A 15,958-nucleotide genomic window follows, 5' to 3' on the forward strand; every position below is an offset into this window, starting at 1 on the left:
GAAACAATTTTCTATGTCTGGCAAGCTGCTTCCCCCCCTTTCCTCTCCAGTGCTCCACAAAGTTTTCTCATTCCAAAGTAGTGTGAATTTAAGGGTGTTCAAAGTTGTCCCAGGCAACACTTGCAAGGGAGATGGGGCAGAACAGCACAGCACAGCTGTGGACCTGTAACATCCTGGGTGAGTACCAGTCAGACTCGTTGCAGCAAGTGTGCCACAAGGAAAAACATGGAAGCGTTCAAAAACTAGAAGAGATCCCAGAAGGAAGTTCCTGGCTTAATAACCCAGCATTTGTCTTTGTGGGGGATTTCACATTTAGTTTGAACAGTCCTGACCAAGTCCAGAAAGCAGCCACAACTGCTCAGACCCTCCATCTTCAATGGAAGAGAAAATGTCCTAAAATGCATGAGCTCTGCACATCAGTTTTTCAAGCAGCTCATCCTATGGCTGGCTTAAGAAAAAATACTTAAGGGAGGGAGGGTAGGGGAGCAGCAGGGGGAAGAAAACCCCCCACCCACATCACCGTAAGATATTGTATAAGATCTCAGCAAACACTGGCTGTACCTGCTCAGACAAGACAGACTGCAGCTTCTGAACTTCAGCTTGCAAAGTTCTGTTTTGATCCTTGAGAACCTGGAAGGAAATTAAACGTAGTATCAATTCAGAACTGCACACCCCAATTACAGCATTCTCCATAACAGCAACTAGGTAATTAAATGGCAGAGAAATTGTTACTGTGAACAGACACTGCAAGACTACAGAGAGTCCTTTCTTTTTTTTTTTTTTTTTTTTTTCTTTTCAGTATTAATACCCTTGTCCTTATGTTCCCACAAAAAATTCAACTGTTATCATCTTCATGCCCTGGCAGAGGATCAGACAGTACCAGGCAGAAGATGCAAGTGAAACCACATTCTCCTCCTAAAGCACCATCAGCATCATTTCAAGATTTGAGAGCTGCCTTTTACAAAACACTCGTCTGGTGAAGGAAAGGATCTGGCATCCCTTCGCTAATACTTTTCAGCTGCCTTAACATCTATGACACACAGCAAGAAACCAGCACTTCAGCAGAGAGGTTTTTACAGCCTCCTGCACTGTGCAGCCCACCTAGGGCCACAGAGGCAGCTCAAGGTGACAAAAGGCCACGTCACAGCTCTTGCCTCCACTGACTTGGAGCACAACGGATGAAGCAGCACGTCAACAGGCAGGCTGCCTCGTTAGGCACGCCGGTGGTGCTCCTGGGAAAGGGAGTTTCCAGTGAACACAGCACTGCTTTTGCTGTTAAGCCCGCTGATACCGTTCAACTACCACCACCTCACAGCACCAGCTGTGATTGCAGAAGGTGCTAGGGTGCCAGGGGGAAAAGCAGCCTCCAGTACACAAAACAACTAATATTAATGGCATGTCTTCTTCAGGTCAGCACTCACATCAGGGACATTCCTGCAGACTCTGGAACAGCTGCTTGCAATGGATGAATTTACCTCTCTCAAGAAAGCAGACTAAACAGAGGTTGGATTGGCAACTGTTAGTTTCAAAACTTTTAGATCCCTTTAGACATATTTGATCACCTCCTCATTTTGGAGAGGGGAGAAATTGGGAAAATTCCTCTTGTTGCCTTTCTGGTAAATTAGGTTCCTCGTATGTACTTTAAATCCTCTCTAGCATTGCTTTCTATTTTACAAAATCTTTTTGAAGAACTGCTAGATGGTTTATGAAAGTAAGAAGCAGAACATACGATCTATGCTGCCACCCCAGAGCCCAACAATACAAGCAGGAAGGAGTAGCAAGGGAGAGGATTAAGGAATCAATCTGTTCTCAATCTGTTTTTCCCCCTCTTTCATATGTATGGAAAGAAAGAAACACTTGCTCAGGTGGAAGCACTCAGCACAGAGCTGGACTGACTTATGTTTGGGATCAAAGACAGGAGGAGGAAGAGACTAGAAGTGCTTGCAGCATTCAAGCTGTGAGTACACGATGAATTTCCACAGCATCACTACAATGATGATCTGTGTTCATAGGAAGTGAATAGGGAACTGAACTCGTAGGATTGCCTCCAGCTGATTTTTAGTCATTACTGAACATCGAGTTGATTTCAATATTTAACCATCCACAATAGCTCTGAGGTCTTTTTCCCCAGGTAACAGCTACTACACAGACCACCACTCTTAAGAAATTTCAGATTGTTCCTCCTCATATTCATTTTTCAATGCTTTGCCTGCCAGTTTAACACACTCCACCTTGAAAACCCTGCGATTAAGTTGTTAGTTTATTCAAGGCACTGAAGTGTACCACCAATAAAACTCACACCTTTTCCCACTCCCCTTTCCAGATCATTTATGGACGTTACCCTGCACATGCCTCACTGAAGGTTTAGCTGACATCTTCTTTAGGAAAACTGACCATTTAAAGTCCTGTGCTCCTTCTATGACAGCTTAGAGGAAACTAAAGGCCCTTGCAAGGGACCCTCATAAAAGCTTTCTGAAAATGCAACTACAGCACTTGATTTAAGTTTCTCATCTGCTTCTGAACACCTTCAAAGAGCTCCACAAAACTCATGAGGCATGATTTCCTCTACAAAAGCCATGTTGACTCTGCCCTTGCAGGTACCTACCATCAACCTTCTTCGTTCCTCACTAGCAAACCCACCAGCTTGACACTAGGGGGTTCAGACTGAGTAACCTTTCATCAGAAACATCACAAAAGCAGCACTGCCTAACATGGGCTTTAAAAGAGTTAAGATAGAGGTAACACCTCTCTTTGGAAGTAGGTCTCCACTTCTAAGTGCTAAAGGTTTGGGGGGAAGAGCCAAAGGAAGGGTTATGTCACTCTGAGCGTGCTATTTAGAAACAAGTACCAGCTCTGCCATGCAGAATCCAAGTGTCAGAACTAAAAGCTTCAGCAATTTAGCTGCTGCTTTAGAAGCAACAATTTGGATGATGGCAGGAGAAAAGCAAGCATTTCTACACCTATCTTGACAAAATAAAAGACTGAGACCTGACAGCATAAGCCAAGCAACAGCAGCTCTTATCAAGGCCTTGGAAGTTACATTACAAAGAGGAATGCAGAAAAACTACAATAGCTTTTACTGAACAACCTCTTCTTCCAGGTTTCAGAGACTGCAGTCTTCACAGCTGTAGACACTACATTTGACTTGTGTTATCACATTCAGCTGCAGTCTGTTCCTACTCCTGTCACATCTCACATTGTTCTTGCCCTGTGAACAGAATACTGAGATACAACCTAACATCTGGAAGCCAGTTCTATTTCACAAATCACTGTTCAATTCTATGAACTGCTCGCCAACCACAAAAGTCTAGAAAACTTACTGTAAATAAGCACGAGGATAGCCATTGCATATCTCACCTTAAATTCTTCTTTTGTGTTTGAAATCTGAGCAAGTTCTTCTCGAAGCTGCTCTTCAAGAGTTCTTATTTTGTCATCTTTCATGTGAATGCTGAGACAGAGCAGAACAGTTAAATACACACATTCTCCTTCAAGTCTCACAAAAAGCATCAATTCTGAAGAATATCAGTAGAAGTTGTTTATGAAATGTCAAAGCTATTTACCTTTTCTGCATCCTTTCTAGCTCATGTGCAGCAGCAGCCTAGATATAAAGAGGATTAACATAGACTTAGGACAAATCACGTGATTCAATCAACCTTTCATTCCACAATATTAAAAAGCTAGAACAAGTCATTCGGTCTCTCAGCACATGACTCACTAGCAAGAGTGAAAGGAGTAAGCTTGTCTTTACACACTTGTAAAACACCAGTGTATACCAGCCAAGAAACTAATCAGCATGGAGGGGGCTTGTAGAGATGTGTTTGATGACCAGGAATTTCTTTAAATACAGTATTTCCACTTCTGTAACATGCAGGCCATATAGCTGCAACAGAGTAACTGCACTTTGTTTTATTATAAAAATATATCTATGTCAGAGGGGATTTTTGAGGGATGGCTATGACCCTGTATGCAACTGCCAGGACTGCATATTTAATCACAGTTGTGTTTGCTCCTGTGAAGTGTCTTGCATTTTGCATGCCTGCAAATCTAAATGAGTCTACCAAAAAAGCCCAACTAACAAGCAGTTTGCTTCAGTAAATCTGTTTCTTACTGGCTAACCAAGTCAGCTAGTGGAGAAGGTAAGAAATAGGCCTCAGTCCAGCTGTAAACTCTGTGGAATCACATATTATAGTCTGGTTCTGCAGCCTCACACCTCTAAAGGGCTTAAACATAGCCGACCAAAACCAATGGACCTGCCCTTGTGTTTATGAACAGGGGTGGGAGGCGGGGAGTACAATGAGATCTTTAATAAATAAAACACAATCTTTTTACCTGTTCATTTGTGAGAGCCTGCAACTTCTGTACTTCTGATTTCAGAGATAAGTTCATACTTTGTAAGACCTGAAGGAAGAAGACAAATACTTGTATTTTGTAGAGTCAGTATTTCAAGTAAGTCCATTTTTCAGTGCGAAGTATTTCAGGTCACCCTTTACAAGAGTCTAGTGCTAAAAGCAAGGAAAAGCCTCAAGCTTTCTTGTCACCCGCTTTCCAGCATCAAGCACGGATCTTGCCCAGAAGATCCAAGTCAGACTTATAGCCAAAGGAGCTGGTTCTGGATGCAAAGACAGCAGCCTTTCAGGATGCATTTTACAATGCACATATGATGTGCCTGTCACTGTATCAGCTGGCTTTCATTATACCTTGAGCTCTTCCTCCTTGGAGGTTAAACCAGCATGTTCATTGCTTAATGAGTCCTCCATTTGCTTTATCTGTTTGTCCTTTTCTGCAATCCTGTACAAATGAAAAAAGATGACTATCAATACCAAGATGTCTTGGGTGAAGTTTATATGTGAAGCACCAGGCTAAACATGAAATACACACCAGCCCTCAAATCCAGCTCACTACTCGCACTCCTACTGACAGTACTCTTTCAGTCCAAATGACTTTCCATCCATTTTAAATGCTCTTTGCTTGCCAAGAATGTATGGGATGTTCTCTGGCTCTGAAACACAACTACCCCATCTCCCAAAGGGAGAAGTCTCCTGGCACAGTGATACAGCCCAAAATACTAACATTCTCATGGTCATGCACATTCCTGCACATTTACCCCTGCATATAGACAGGGGTAAATAAGAGAGAGGAGACAGCTTTCTGTGCAAACAGAACTGCACATAACGGACTCCAGTTCCAAGGCCAGGCAAGGAAGGGAAATCCAAAGGAAGCAGTTCCACAGCTCTTGCGAGCATCTCATACTGGAGAGTTAAAAAGCATGGGCAACAGCACTTCTTTCACAAGTCCCCCCCCCCCGTACGCACCACAGAGACACTAAGGAAAGGTGGTATGCACTCAAAGCCAGTAACACCTTCCCAAATAGAAGGGGAAATGAATGCTCACACTTTGTGTAGTTCTTCTGCCAGGACTGAAGCTGAGGTCTGCAGGAGGAAAAAAATAAATTGCTGAAAGTAAGGCAAGTCAAAGAATCCTCTTCTACGGGGAGCCAGAAATAGCATTTTAAGATTTGTCTAAAGTTATTTTAAACTGTCACAAGCGATTTACAAGTATTTCCTGGCTAAGGAACATTGAAAGAATACAACAAGCACATACTGATGCCCCTTCCCCTTCAGCCTAAAAATCGAGAGGCATTAGGCAGAATTTTTACTTTTCCGAGTAGTCAACACCAAAACGAACAGCCAGCTTTACAGAGATGCTACCACAAGACACTTTCTCAACTCTGCCACGTAAAAGAAAGGCATTATAGGGTGGTTCACAGGAAGATTACAAAAAGTCCAAAGAACAACATGAGACTAAATACCCACACATGTAAAGTGATGGGAAATAAACATTTAAGATGCTGTATTCTACCTTTTGGTTGTAAATGAAAAATGATTTAACACCACAGGAAAACACAGGTGGATTTCCCCCCTGCACCCTGCCCTCGAAAAAAAGAGGAGAAACTTAGATTTTAAATCAGACTGAGAAGCACTAGAAAAGATGCTGCTAACAAGTGTTCATTTTCAATATGATACATCTCATATTTGAGTTTAAAAGAAGCCTTTTAAAAGGAAGTTCAAAATTCAAGACCACAAAAGAAAGAGTAAAGTCTTAGAACATGCTGTACCTGGGCTGCCATTTGTGAATGAAACTTCTGAAGCTGAGCGTTCAAAGCATCATTCTGCTCGATCAGCTCCTTGTAAAAAGAGCACAAAGAAAAGCAGGCTGAAATCTGCAGCTGGTCAATATTTGCTGGTATGAGCTCTCAGCTGTGATTAAGTTAGTAAGGACAGCATAACAGTCATGTATTAGACATTTTTTTTTTTTTTTGAAGACATTGCTTTTCTCTCCACTAAGATCAACCAATTTGAGCGGAAGCATAACAACACACCCTGTCAAAAGGAAACATTCCTCATGCCAGCTGGCTTCCCTGAAGCCCTCGCGAGCTATGGCTGCGCTGCCTGTAACCACTTCACGCCGAAAGAAGAGAGCTCCCTCCAAAAGCATTTACACAAATACCGAAAGGTGCATGCTGGCTCTTCCAGACTCCCCAGACTAACACATCATTTCACAGCTTGGGTAATCACCCAGCGCAGCACATTTTCCTGACTTGCCTAGAGTGCTTCAAGGGTCTGAGACAGCCCCGGACCTCCTTGCAGCACTGCACAGCATCTCATTTCATAAGCTACCAGATGAGACTGGCACAGTTTTCTTGCTCTTTCTTCAGCTGCAAAGCTTTGTTAGAGCAGCACTTCAAGATACTACTGGATTTCCATGGGCACAAAGGGGAAAGAGAAAAAAAAATTAAGATACTTGAGCAATACCTGCACCTGCATTTGCATAGAGTCCTCTGCAGTTGCCCTCTTTTGCTCAGCCTCCATTAACTGCAATATCCTCTGCTCCAGCTGCTGTTTTGACACCATTGTATCAGTAAGTTTACTGTGCAAGCTCTGGATTTCATTGTCTTTGGCCACAAGCTTATTCTGCACATCTGTAGCAGAAATGTCAGGATTTTAATTCAGAAGTATTTGAATTTTAGGGAAATAACTTACTGTAAACATGGAAGCTGACTAGAAGCCTCATTCTAGCAAGCTGAGGTTCAGCTGTCATATTACTATTCAAAATAATTTGTATAATACCACACTGTTTCCTCAGGGTGCAGAAGCAGTACCGGCTTCACCTCAGCTTGACGTTGATAACAAAGTGGGTTGATTTCTTTTTTTTTTTTTTTTTTTTTTAAACAAAAGGGAACAGCCAGATCACTGCAGTTGAGATTAGAGAATTTTATACATGCCTTGTTGTGCTGCCTCCTGTTCTGCTGTTCTTTTCCTGAGATATGCCTGGATTTCTTCCCATCTTCTCTCTGCTTCCTGCTGCTGGACCTTCACATTGAACACAGTTGATGAAAAAAAGTCAAGCCTTCATTTCTGAAGCACTGAACAGAGTGCATCTCTTCAATGCTATTCCCAAAACATACGGCAATGAAGCAAAATTGTTCCTTGTTTCCATTAGGGCACATCAGAGACACCGAGCGCCCTAAAACCTTCCCACTACAGCAGTTTAGCCTATTAATTTTGAAGGCAAATTGTGAACAGGATTTCATCACAGGCTCTTAGCAGGATGGTTTCTGTAATATGAAGATACAGCTTTTTTTGCCCTGCAAGTTCAGAATTAACACTAAAAGCCAGACTAGCCACATATCATGTAAATCTGCATTTATTAAAATGTCTCAGCCCTAGATAGCAACTCTCCATCTGCAATAGCTAGGGTCAGCAAGAACTTCTGCAAACCAGGATTTAACTATAAATGGGGGGGCAGAATAGAAAAAAAAGAAAAAGAAAAAAGTAAATGATCTCTGGATTGGCATTCTCACCTCAAAATTGAGAAATTGAGGGTTTTTTTGAAATATGTTTTAATACAGGAGACCTTTTCTTTCAAACAGAAAGAAGGAGATGCATCAGAAGCTACTATGTTTTAACTCTTAAAAAAAAAAGTATGTTTTTTTTTTTATTCAAGCATACACAGAAGCAAGAACATGTACTTTGAAGAAAAAAATCACACAAGGGTAACATCATCTGAGCAAATTACTGCAAAATATCAAATCTAGTTGGAATTGCATGCTCACTGAAAACAAAGTGCAAATTATCAGTTAAGCTTCTGAAAACTTATTTTCCTGGCAAAATAAGTTTTACCTCATAGGGAATTTGTAGTTACTGAAAATACGAAGTATTTACTGAAAATACAAAGTATTGAATCAGGCATTAAATAACCCCATAGGCTGGATCAGCAATTATTTGAAAAAAGGCACATGTGCAAGAGGAACAGAACAAACAGATTTAGTGGCCAGGGAAACAGCTGAAGGGATTCTCACATGCCTCACACCCAGTTCTGCCCAATGCAGAAATTGGCTCAGATAAAGCCTCGAGAGCAACTCGACAGGCAGAGGAAACAGAAGTCACCTTTAGCTGAGCAACCGCCTGCTCTGCATTCTTCTTTTGGAGTTCCTCTTGCTGCAGTTTGCTGGACTTCTCTCCCAGCTCATTCATCAGCCTCGCATAATCCTGCCGCAGTTTGTTCAGCTCAGCCGACTGCCTAAAAATAAAAATTTTCACAGCATCAGCTATGATAAAGTATAACCATAAGCATAGTCTGACTACACACCTTCCTGGGGCCCTCAGCTGTCACCATAACACACACACACACACAGTCCTATTCCTTGGCTCAGGGACTTGCAACAGATGAAACACCGAGATGCCTTTTCCTTCCTCTGAACACTTGCAAAGTCACTACATAAATCCCGCTGCCTCCCCAGCGGTACTGTTAACTGCAGGCTGTGGACACTTTTTACAGCACTGATTTATAAGTTTAGAGCTCTTGGCCTCCCAAGAGGCCAGCACCTGCACCCCTCCTAAAGCCACTTGAGAAAGGGGACATAGTCTGGGGAAAAAACACCTTCTGCACCCACTCTCAACGGATGAGGGGGAGGCGCAGCAAAACGAGCTTTCAGTTTGATAAGAGACACCGATCAGTTTTGAAAGCCTTGGCTCAAGGCAAATGTAAACATGCACCTCCTGAACCCCACATAGCTACGCTCCTAGTATAACCACAAACTCAGACACAGCCAAAGAAGATGGAAACAGAGGGAGCAGAAGGTAGAACAACTCTTTAGGGAAAGTTTAAGGCACACAAAAACACACACACAGAGATCCAATTAGCTGCTAACATACTTGCTTTCCATTTGATTGGTAGAAGTACTGACAGCATCTCTCAGAATACCATTTTCCTGCTTCAGGTGGCTTATTTCAGCCTCCATCTGCTCACGGAGTTGCTGGAACTGATGGAGGGAAAAACAATCCCAAAAGAATTAAACTAGCAAATAGTAGAACTAATGATATCACAATAATTTGAGTAATGAAAACTGATCTGAAGTTTTTGGGAGGGGGCAGTTTCACCTCCTTCTTCAACACAAACCCACTTCCTAATTAAAGCGCACAACTCAGACCCTCTTGCTTGAATCTAAATACTGGTTTCCTTTTATACCAGTGCATCAGCCTGTGTATGAAGGCAACAGGCTCTGTAAATAGCACATAAGTACTACATATGACACTGATTACTCTCAAGTGTATAATTTTAGATAGTTACCAATAAGTGGATATCGATATATTACTTTTTCAACAGAAACTGAAATAAATCCACCGAGAATTGCCATTAGAAGTTCAAAAAGCCTTCAAACAAAGTAGAAAAGTTTAAAACTACTAACACCACAGGGACTGCAGGTTGTGAACTGCCAAAGTTTAGTCCTTATCTAATACGCTGCAGTCAAGACTATGAACTAGATCCTTTGTTTAAACGGTAACATGTTGCTGGTGCACTTCAGACAGTTTGAAGCTCAGGCAGAGAGAAGCCCTGGCAGCCCAGGGCTGCTTCAGAAGCCTGAACAAGATCAGCAGACTGGATCTGAAGGAAAAACAGGACGCTGCACATCCAGGTGACAGTGTAGCTGGCTCCTACAGGCCAACAGCCTGCTCTGAACAGTCCTGAAGCACAGGCAGCTTACAGTGTTTCTTTCTTTCTTCACCAGCACCAATGTGGGAACACAGGTGACACCATTTCCCAGACCTAGTTTCATCAAATGACTGACTCAATGAGAATTTTGTATATAAAAAAAGTCCAAACAAATGCTTGCCAGATAAGTGCAGCAGAAGACAGCACTAGCTTCTAGGGCAAACATGTGAAGTTCAGCACCAACCTATGTACCAAGCTGGTTGGGTGGCTTTTTTACGTTCTGTTTTTTTTTTTTTTTTTTAAATGCAACACAGATATAAAAGTCCTGAGAGAAAAGGGGGCCCAGCCCACAGTAACTGGAAACTTGGGTTAGGGTTTCAGCCCATCTGCAGTGTTATAGCACATCAGCAGGGGTAGCAGAACCAGAGCACCAATTCCTCACAAAATCACCTATTCTTGCCCAAATCTGCTTCAACCTCCCCAGCCAGATGCAAGCCCCCTTCCTTAGGCAGTTCCTGCATAGGTTCAAATAGGACAGTCTCTGCTCTGGGGAGTGTAGCTCTGCTCCAAACCCACAGAAATGGTCCTCACTGAAGTGCTAAGACATGATACAAGATACAGTTTGAAACTTCATATGCTAGGTTTGACACTGTGGTATCTAGGTAGGAAAAAAAAAGAGATTAAAACATCAAATCTAAGCACCAGTCAGATGCTATAAGAGAAGCTGGTTTTGGTAGAAAACTAAGTTAAACTTTTTAATCTGATTAAACTAAAACACTGAGATCACTCCAATATAATGTGACCTAGAATAACAAGGGTCTAAAAAGCCTCAGGAATCTGCCCTTCAAATATTTTCAAAGTACTTCTCCATTCAACAGCGTTTTTTTACATCATAAGAGAATTATATTGCCCAATCACTTTGTACTATAATTTAAAATGAGATTTAGCTGCTGGTAAATAATGATTAGCATTAATGTCTTTCTGAAGTTGAGTATTTCAATTAGATTTTACACTTTAATTGCATAACATTTCAGCAGAAGATCATGAAGAGGAACTAACTAGATCAAAGGCAAGCTGCCTAACATTGGTCTTTCACAGACTCAAACAGTCCCCTGTGCAAAGACCCTGCCTTTCTTTTAAGGTGGAAAATTGCCACAGAGTTTCCCATCTTCATGCAGATGTGTCAAAGGCACTGCCTTCCTCAAGGTTTGGGGTAACACAAAAAGCCAGTTACTACAGAAATAAATGCTGCTCCTTTTGCTAAAACAGGTGTTGCCCAGCATTGATCTGCTTGCTCCTGAACTTCAGCTCAAATAGTTTTGGTAAAGCGTTTTTACCTTTATCTTCATCTGCTGAGATTCTTGGTAGCTAACATGTATTTTACTCTGGAAAGTGCCATGTTCCTTTTCTAGCGTGTTGATACGTTCTCTCATTTTCGCTGTAAGTAAACTGTTTCTCTCCTTTTCTGCAACCAGCTCCTTGGGAAATCAAATGAAAAACAAAGAAAAGTCATCTACTATTCTCTTCTACAGTATAATGGTCACGTTGCTTTAAGATTACTAAAAATTGGATTTGCCAAATTAAATAGTAATCTTTCATAGCTATCTCATTTTTATCGGGCTTGGCCAAATCACAGAAATTCCTAACAATTACAGCCACAGACATTGCACATGGCAGATTTTAGATTTTCCTCCCAAATCTAGCAAAATGGAAGAACCTAGGTAAAGGACTGTGACAAGACTACAGAGCATTTTAGAGTAAATACCATTTCACAGGATGTTGCAAAGGCAAGGTCAAGAACAGTCTTGTAGCATCCAGCCAATAGCCAAACTGAGAGACACCTTGAATCCCACTAGTACGACACCGTATTAAAGCTTTCAAATGAAAATACACGTTTCTATTTGGATGAATCATTTATTAGCCAGTAACTCAACCCAGACACTTAAGAAGTGCACAGAGCTGCTCCTCTGCAATATAAATGCATTTGCTGCAGGACGCATAAACCAAGTGTAGCTTTCTGCAAGCTCCTATTGCAGGATGAGATACTCGTACCAGCCGAGCTTCGGGTGCTTCTAGCTCCACAGCACTGGCTCCTTGTATTGCCAGCGATTTCTCCAGAAGATATTCAAAAGCACCTACTGCAGAAATCAGCCTCTCTGACAGCACAAGGAATCTTGATAGAAAATTTAAGTGCTCCAAATTATTAGCCTGAATACTTTCCATCTCTTCATAGTGAATTATAGCTTTGCAATTTAATTTAAATAAAAGCTATTCTCTCCTTTTAGATACAACTCATTACCTTCAGGAGGCTATTCCCTCCAGAATGAGATAAGTGACATGAGTTCCCAAGCTCATGCTCACAGAGCCATTTAGGAACTTAAGTCACACTGAAAGTGTTAAATCACTTCCCCCCCCCCCCCCCCCCCGCTATGGTTCCTCCATAGCTTTTAACAATGTTTTCAAAGCAACACATCAGTTACAAAATAAACGCTTTTTGTCAGTCCAGCTAAGCTTGCTTGCTTTATCCTGATGATTTAGTACTACCGTGACTTAACTTTTACCTGTTTTCTTCTAGCTTTCAGGAACTTTCATTTCTCCTCCTCCCTTCCCCTCCCCAACCCAAATTGCAAAAGCCTCAAGATGACCCTGCTGCTCCATAGGTCAGGCCTCGTCTCTGCAAGTCCCACTTTGCAGAGTGTCTCCTGCCACCGCAGCAACTTGCCCCCCCAGAACCAGGCTCCTTCCAACGTTCCCTTTACTTCTTCACCAGCAGATACCCTCCTTTCATTATGCAATCCCCAGCCAGACTTTTTCCCTCCTCTCCAAATGACTTGAGTCTCTCCTCCACACAACCATGTATTGACTATCCCAAATCTCAACTCCATCTGCAGGCATACACCTACCCACAGCCTTCCAGTAGCTCACAAAGTAACTACTTCTTTCTCATCTGCCAAGGCTCCCAATTCATGTCCTGTCCCCTTCTGCTAACCACTCAGCTTTCTGAACAGAGCCCATTTGTCCCACAACACAACTGTCCTGCTCCTAATGCCACTCTGCCACTGGATTTCCCAAAACATAAGAAAAACAATTTCTCAACTACTGCAATAGTTGCATAATAACGTCTCCTACAGAGACCACTTTCCTCTGAAATCTTCACCAAAAAAAAGGAAAGAAGAAAGGAAAACAGAAAAAACAGGTTTCATAAATTAGTCTTGACAATCACACATCAGCATCCCTTTAAGTCCAAAGCTCCTAGGGCTGCAGCTAAAAGGGCTAAGTAAGCTTTCTATAGCTTTTTTCAAGAAGAAAACTTCGATTATCACACCTAGAAGCACACAAGCACATGAATGCTAGAATATTTTCTAAACTGGAAACACAGTCTCAGCTTAGAAGTCATAGTAAATGATCCCAAAAACTACTGGGAAATAACTCTACAAGTACTACTAATGTCATAAAAAACATACATAATGTCTTCCTAAATTTTTAATCGAAAAAGATTCCCCTTTTAATTCATACCGGTCTCAGTAAACCATCATTTGCCAGCTATTAGTTCTAAAGCCCTTACCCCTACCCCTCTTTATGTATAAACATGTCTATATTTACCTGGGTTAGCTGCTTGCACTGTTCCTTCGCAACAGTTGCCTCCTCCTTCACAGCAGCAAGCATTTTCTCTTTGTCTTGCAGCTGATGTATAGCTGCAGCCGACTCTGCCTTGCTAGCCTGCAGCAAAAGTACATTAGAAGGATCATGCTCCCTGGAAGTACTTGAATAGTACACTAAGAGGCAGCAGAGCAAACTTGAAAAGAAGAAACACACCCTTCTCTGCCCCCCAATCATTTGGCCCACGTGGCATAACATGGCACCACTAGCACTAAATTCTGCTAATGGATCTTCCAGGGCTGTTTTCATTAGACCAGGAAATGCATTTTTAAGTGCTCTGAAACCAATTAAGAGAACAAATGAGCTCTTAAGGTGCTTCCGCCTTCCAAGACGGTCGGTTTGGTGGCGCTGGGAAAAAGAGAGAACTGCAATTAAGACAAATAAAGGGAAAAGTTATAGATATGCTGAATCACTAAATAACTGAGGTTGGAAGGGACCTCCAAGATCACCTGGTCCAACTCATGCTCAAAGCAGGTCCAATATGGATTAGAAGAAGCTTAATCACCTGAAATATCTCGCTACAGAGACAAGGAGAATGCCAATCCGGTCTCTCCTTCTACCTGCAGATGCTGACAGCATTCGCCAGAAGAGCTTTCAGCTGACATAACCGTAATGCTGCTGGGGAGAACTGACATGCAAGTTTAAGAGATGCCACAGGAAATGGAACAGAAACAGAGCTAGAAGCCTCCCCACACCACTGCCACTTGTACACCTGTCCCCACTCAGGTAACTGTGACAAGGGGCCCGACTTCTAAGACATTTGCACTCTGACTTCACTGAGCAAAGTCTGATAATGGAAGGAGCAAAGAGGACTGCAAAGAGGTCCCATAAGACCACTCCACAACTATTTGAAAGTTGTATCTTTTCTGCTGTGTGCTTGTGGCAAAGGGGAAAATTACATATATATATATATATATATATGTATATATATTTATATGTATATATATATATATACACACACATATATATACATACATATATATATATATGAAGCAGTTAAGTAAACACTAAGAAAATTACTTTATCTGAGTCTAGTTCATGAGCAAAGGAAATCTCTTCCTCACAACACAAAGAATGCTGAACTTTGCAACTCAGTTAACATTTCTTTCACAAAGACTGAGTGGCAAACTGCTACTTTATATAGGAGTTACCCGGAATGGCGTACAGCAAGAAGTTTGTGTACTGCACACATACACAAAACAGGCTGTCAGCACCATGAGATGTGCTGCAGATAGGCCAATATTCACATTTACATCTACAAAAAGTTATCTTATATTGAGTTTCATACAAACACAGGAATCCATTTTAGCCCTAAAGCTCCAGTTTTAATGTCAAATCTTTTAAAATATATATATATATATAAGTAAAATTTATATAATATACATTTAATTACACATACACACACAGAGCAGAGAAACACGCTGCTGTTCTGAATAAAACAGGCAATAGAACTGCAGAAATAAAGTTAAAGGATTTTCAGATAAGCCGTGACACAGGGGCCCAAAGAGACTGTGAAGTCTCTGTCCTTGGAGGTTTTCAAGACCCAGCTGAACGAGACTGAGAGCAACTTGGTTTGAAATCAGTGTTAAGCCTGTTTTGAGCAGAAGGTTGGGCTGCTTTACCTCCTGAAGTCCCTGAATTATTACAGAATAGGCTATTATATTGTATTAGCTGAATCAATACATGTTTCATTCTGCATTTCTGTTCTGGTACCGTATCCACAGAAGAACAAAGCGCAAGATTTCAAGTGTGACCAACAGGACGTTTTAAGCACAAAAGGGCCATCATAAGAAAAACTTACAGCAGAGAGGAGAGGGTATTTGTAAGAGATATTGGTGGTCACTATTCTCCTCTAAGTGCAAAATAAGAATTAAAAAGAGTCAAGCACTGAGACAGGTTGCCCAGAAAGGCTGGGCAGTGTCCATACGTGAAAGTTTTTAAGACCCTAAGCAACCTGGCCTGACCTCAGAGCTGATCCTGTTTTGAGCAGGAGGTTGGACAAGAGACCTTTTGAGCTCCCTTCCCATCCGAGTCACCCTATGACAAACATCCAAAGAAGTCAGAAGACCAGACAGTACAGACTTACAAGAGGGTAAGTGCTGCACAACACAGATTTAGCTGGGAGACTGCACTGCTGCAGGAGGGTTTTCCTCCATTTCTACGATAGTTCATCCTATTTACACATTTATGCAACATCACTCCTAAAGAAGTCACCAGATAGATTAACTGTTGCTTATTGCTGCGTGTTGGCACAGAGGAAGGCTACATTACGTACCTTACACGCCATGGTTACATCTACTCCTTC

The 15,958-nt window shown here is 41.8% G+C and overlaps 1 protein-coding gene across 10 annotated transcripts in view; it reads right to left on the reverse strand.

The window, feature by feature from the left end:
• The window catches only part of KTN1 (kinectin 1), a 76,403-nt gene that overhangs the window by 29,851 nt on the left and 30,594 nt on the right, over positions 1-15,958 (reverse strand). For all 10 annotated transcript variants that reach the window (XM_062577552.1, XM_062577557.1, XM_062577561.1 and 7 more), the window contains 13 exons: positions 13,597-13,713; positions 11,331-11,471; positions 9,216-9,322; positions 8,448-8,580; positions 7,283-7,370; positions 6,813-6,979; positions 6,116-6,184; positions 5,392-5,429; positions 4,698-4,788; positions 4,330-4,398; positions 3,561-3,598; positions 3,358-3,448; positions 562-630 (listed from right to left, as the gene is read on the reverse strand). In XM_062577552.1, coding sequence (XP_062433536.1) covers positions 562-630; positions 3,358-3,448; positions 3,561-3,598; positions 4,330-4,398; positions 4,698-4,788; positions 5,392-5,429; positions 6,116-6,184; positions 6,813-6,979; positions 7,283-7,370; positions 8,448-8,580; positions 9,216-9,322; positions 11,331-11,471; positions 13,597-13,713 — 1,218 coding nt within the window. The remainder of the gene's footprint in view (positions 1-561; positions 631-3,357; positions 3,449-3,560; positions 3,599-4,329; positions 4,399-4,697; positions 4,789-5,391; positions 5,430-6,115; positions 6,185-6,812; positions 6,980-7,282; positions 7,371-8,447; positions 8,581-9,215; positions 9,323-11,330; positions 11,472-13,596; positions 13,714-15,958) is intronic.

This window comes from Rhea pennata, chromosome 5 (genome assembly GCF_028389875.1).
Source record: "Rhea pennata isolate bPtePen1 chromosome 5, bPtePen1.pri, whole genome shotgun sequence".
Classification (NCBI taxonomy): Eukaryota; Metazoa; Chordata; class Aves; order Rheiformes; family Rheidae; genus Rhea; species Rhea pennata.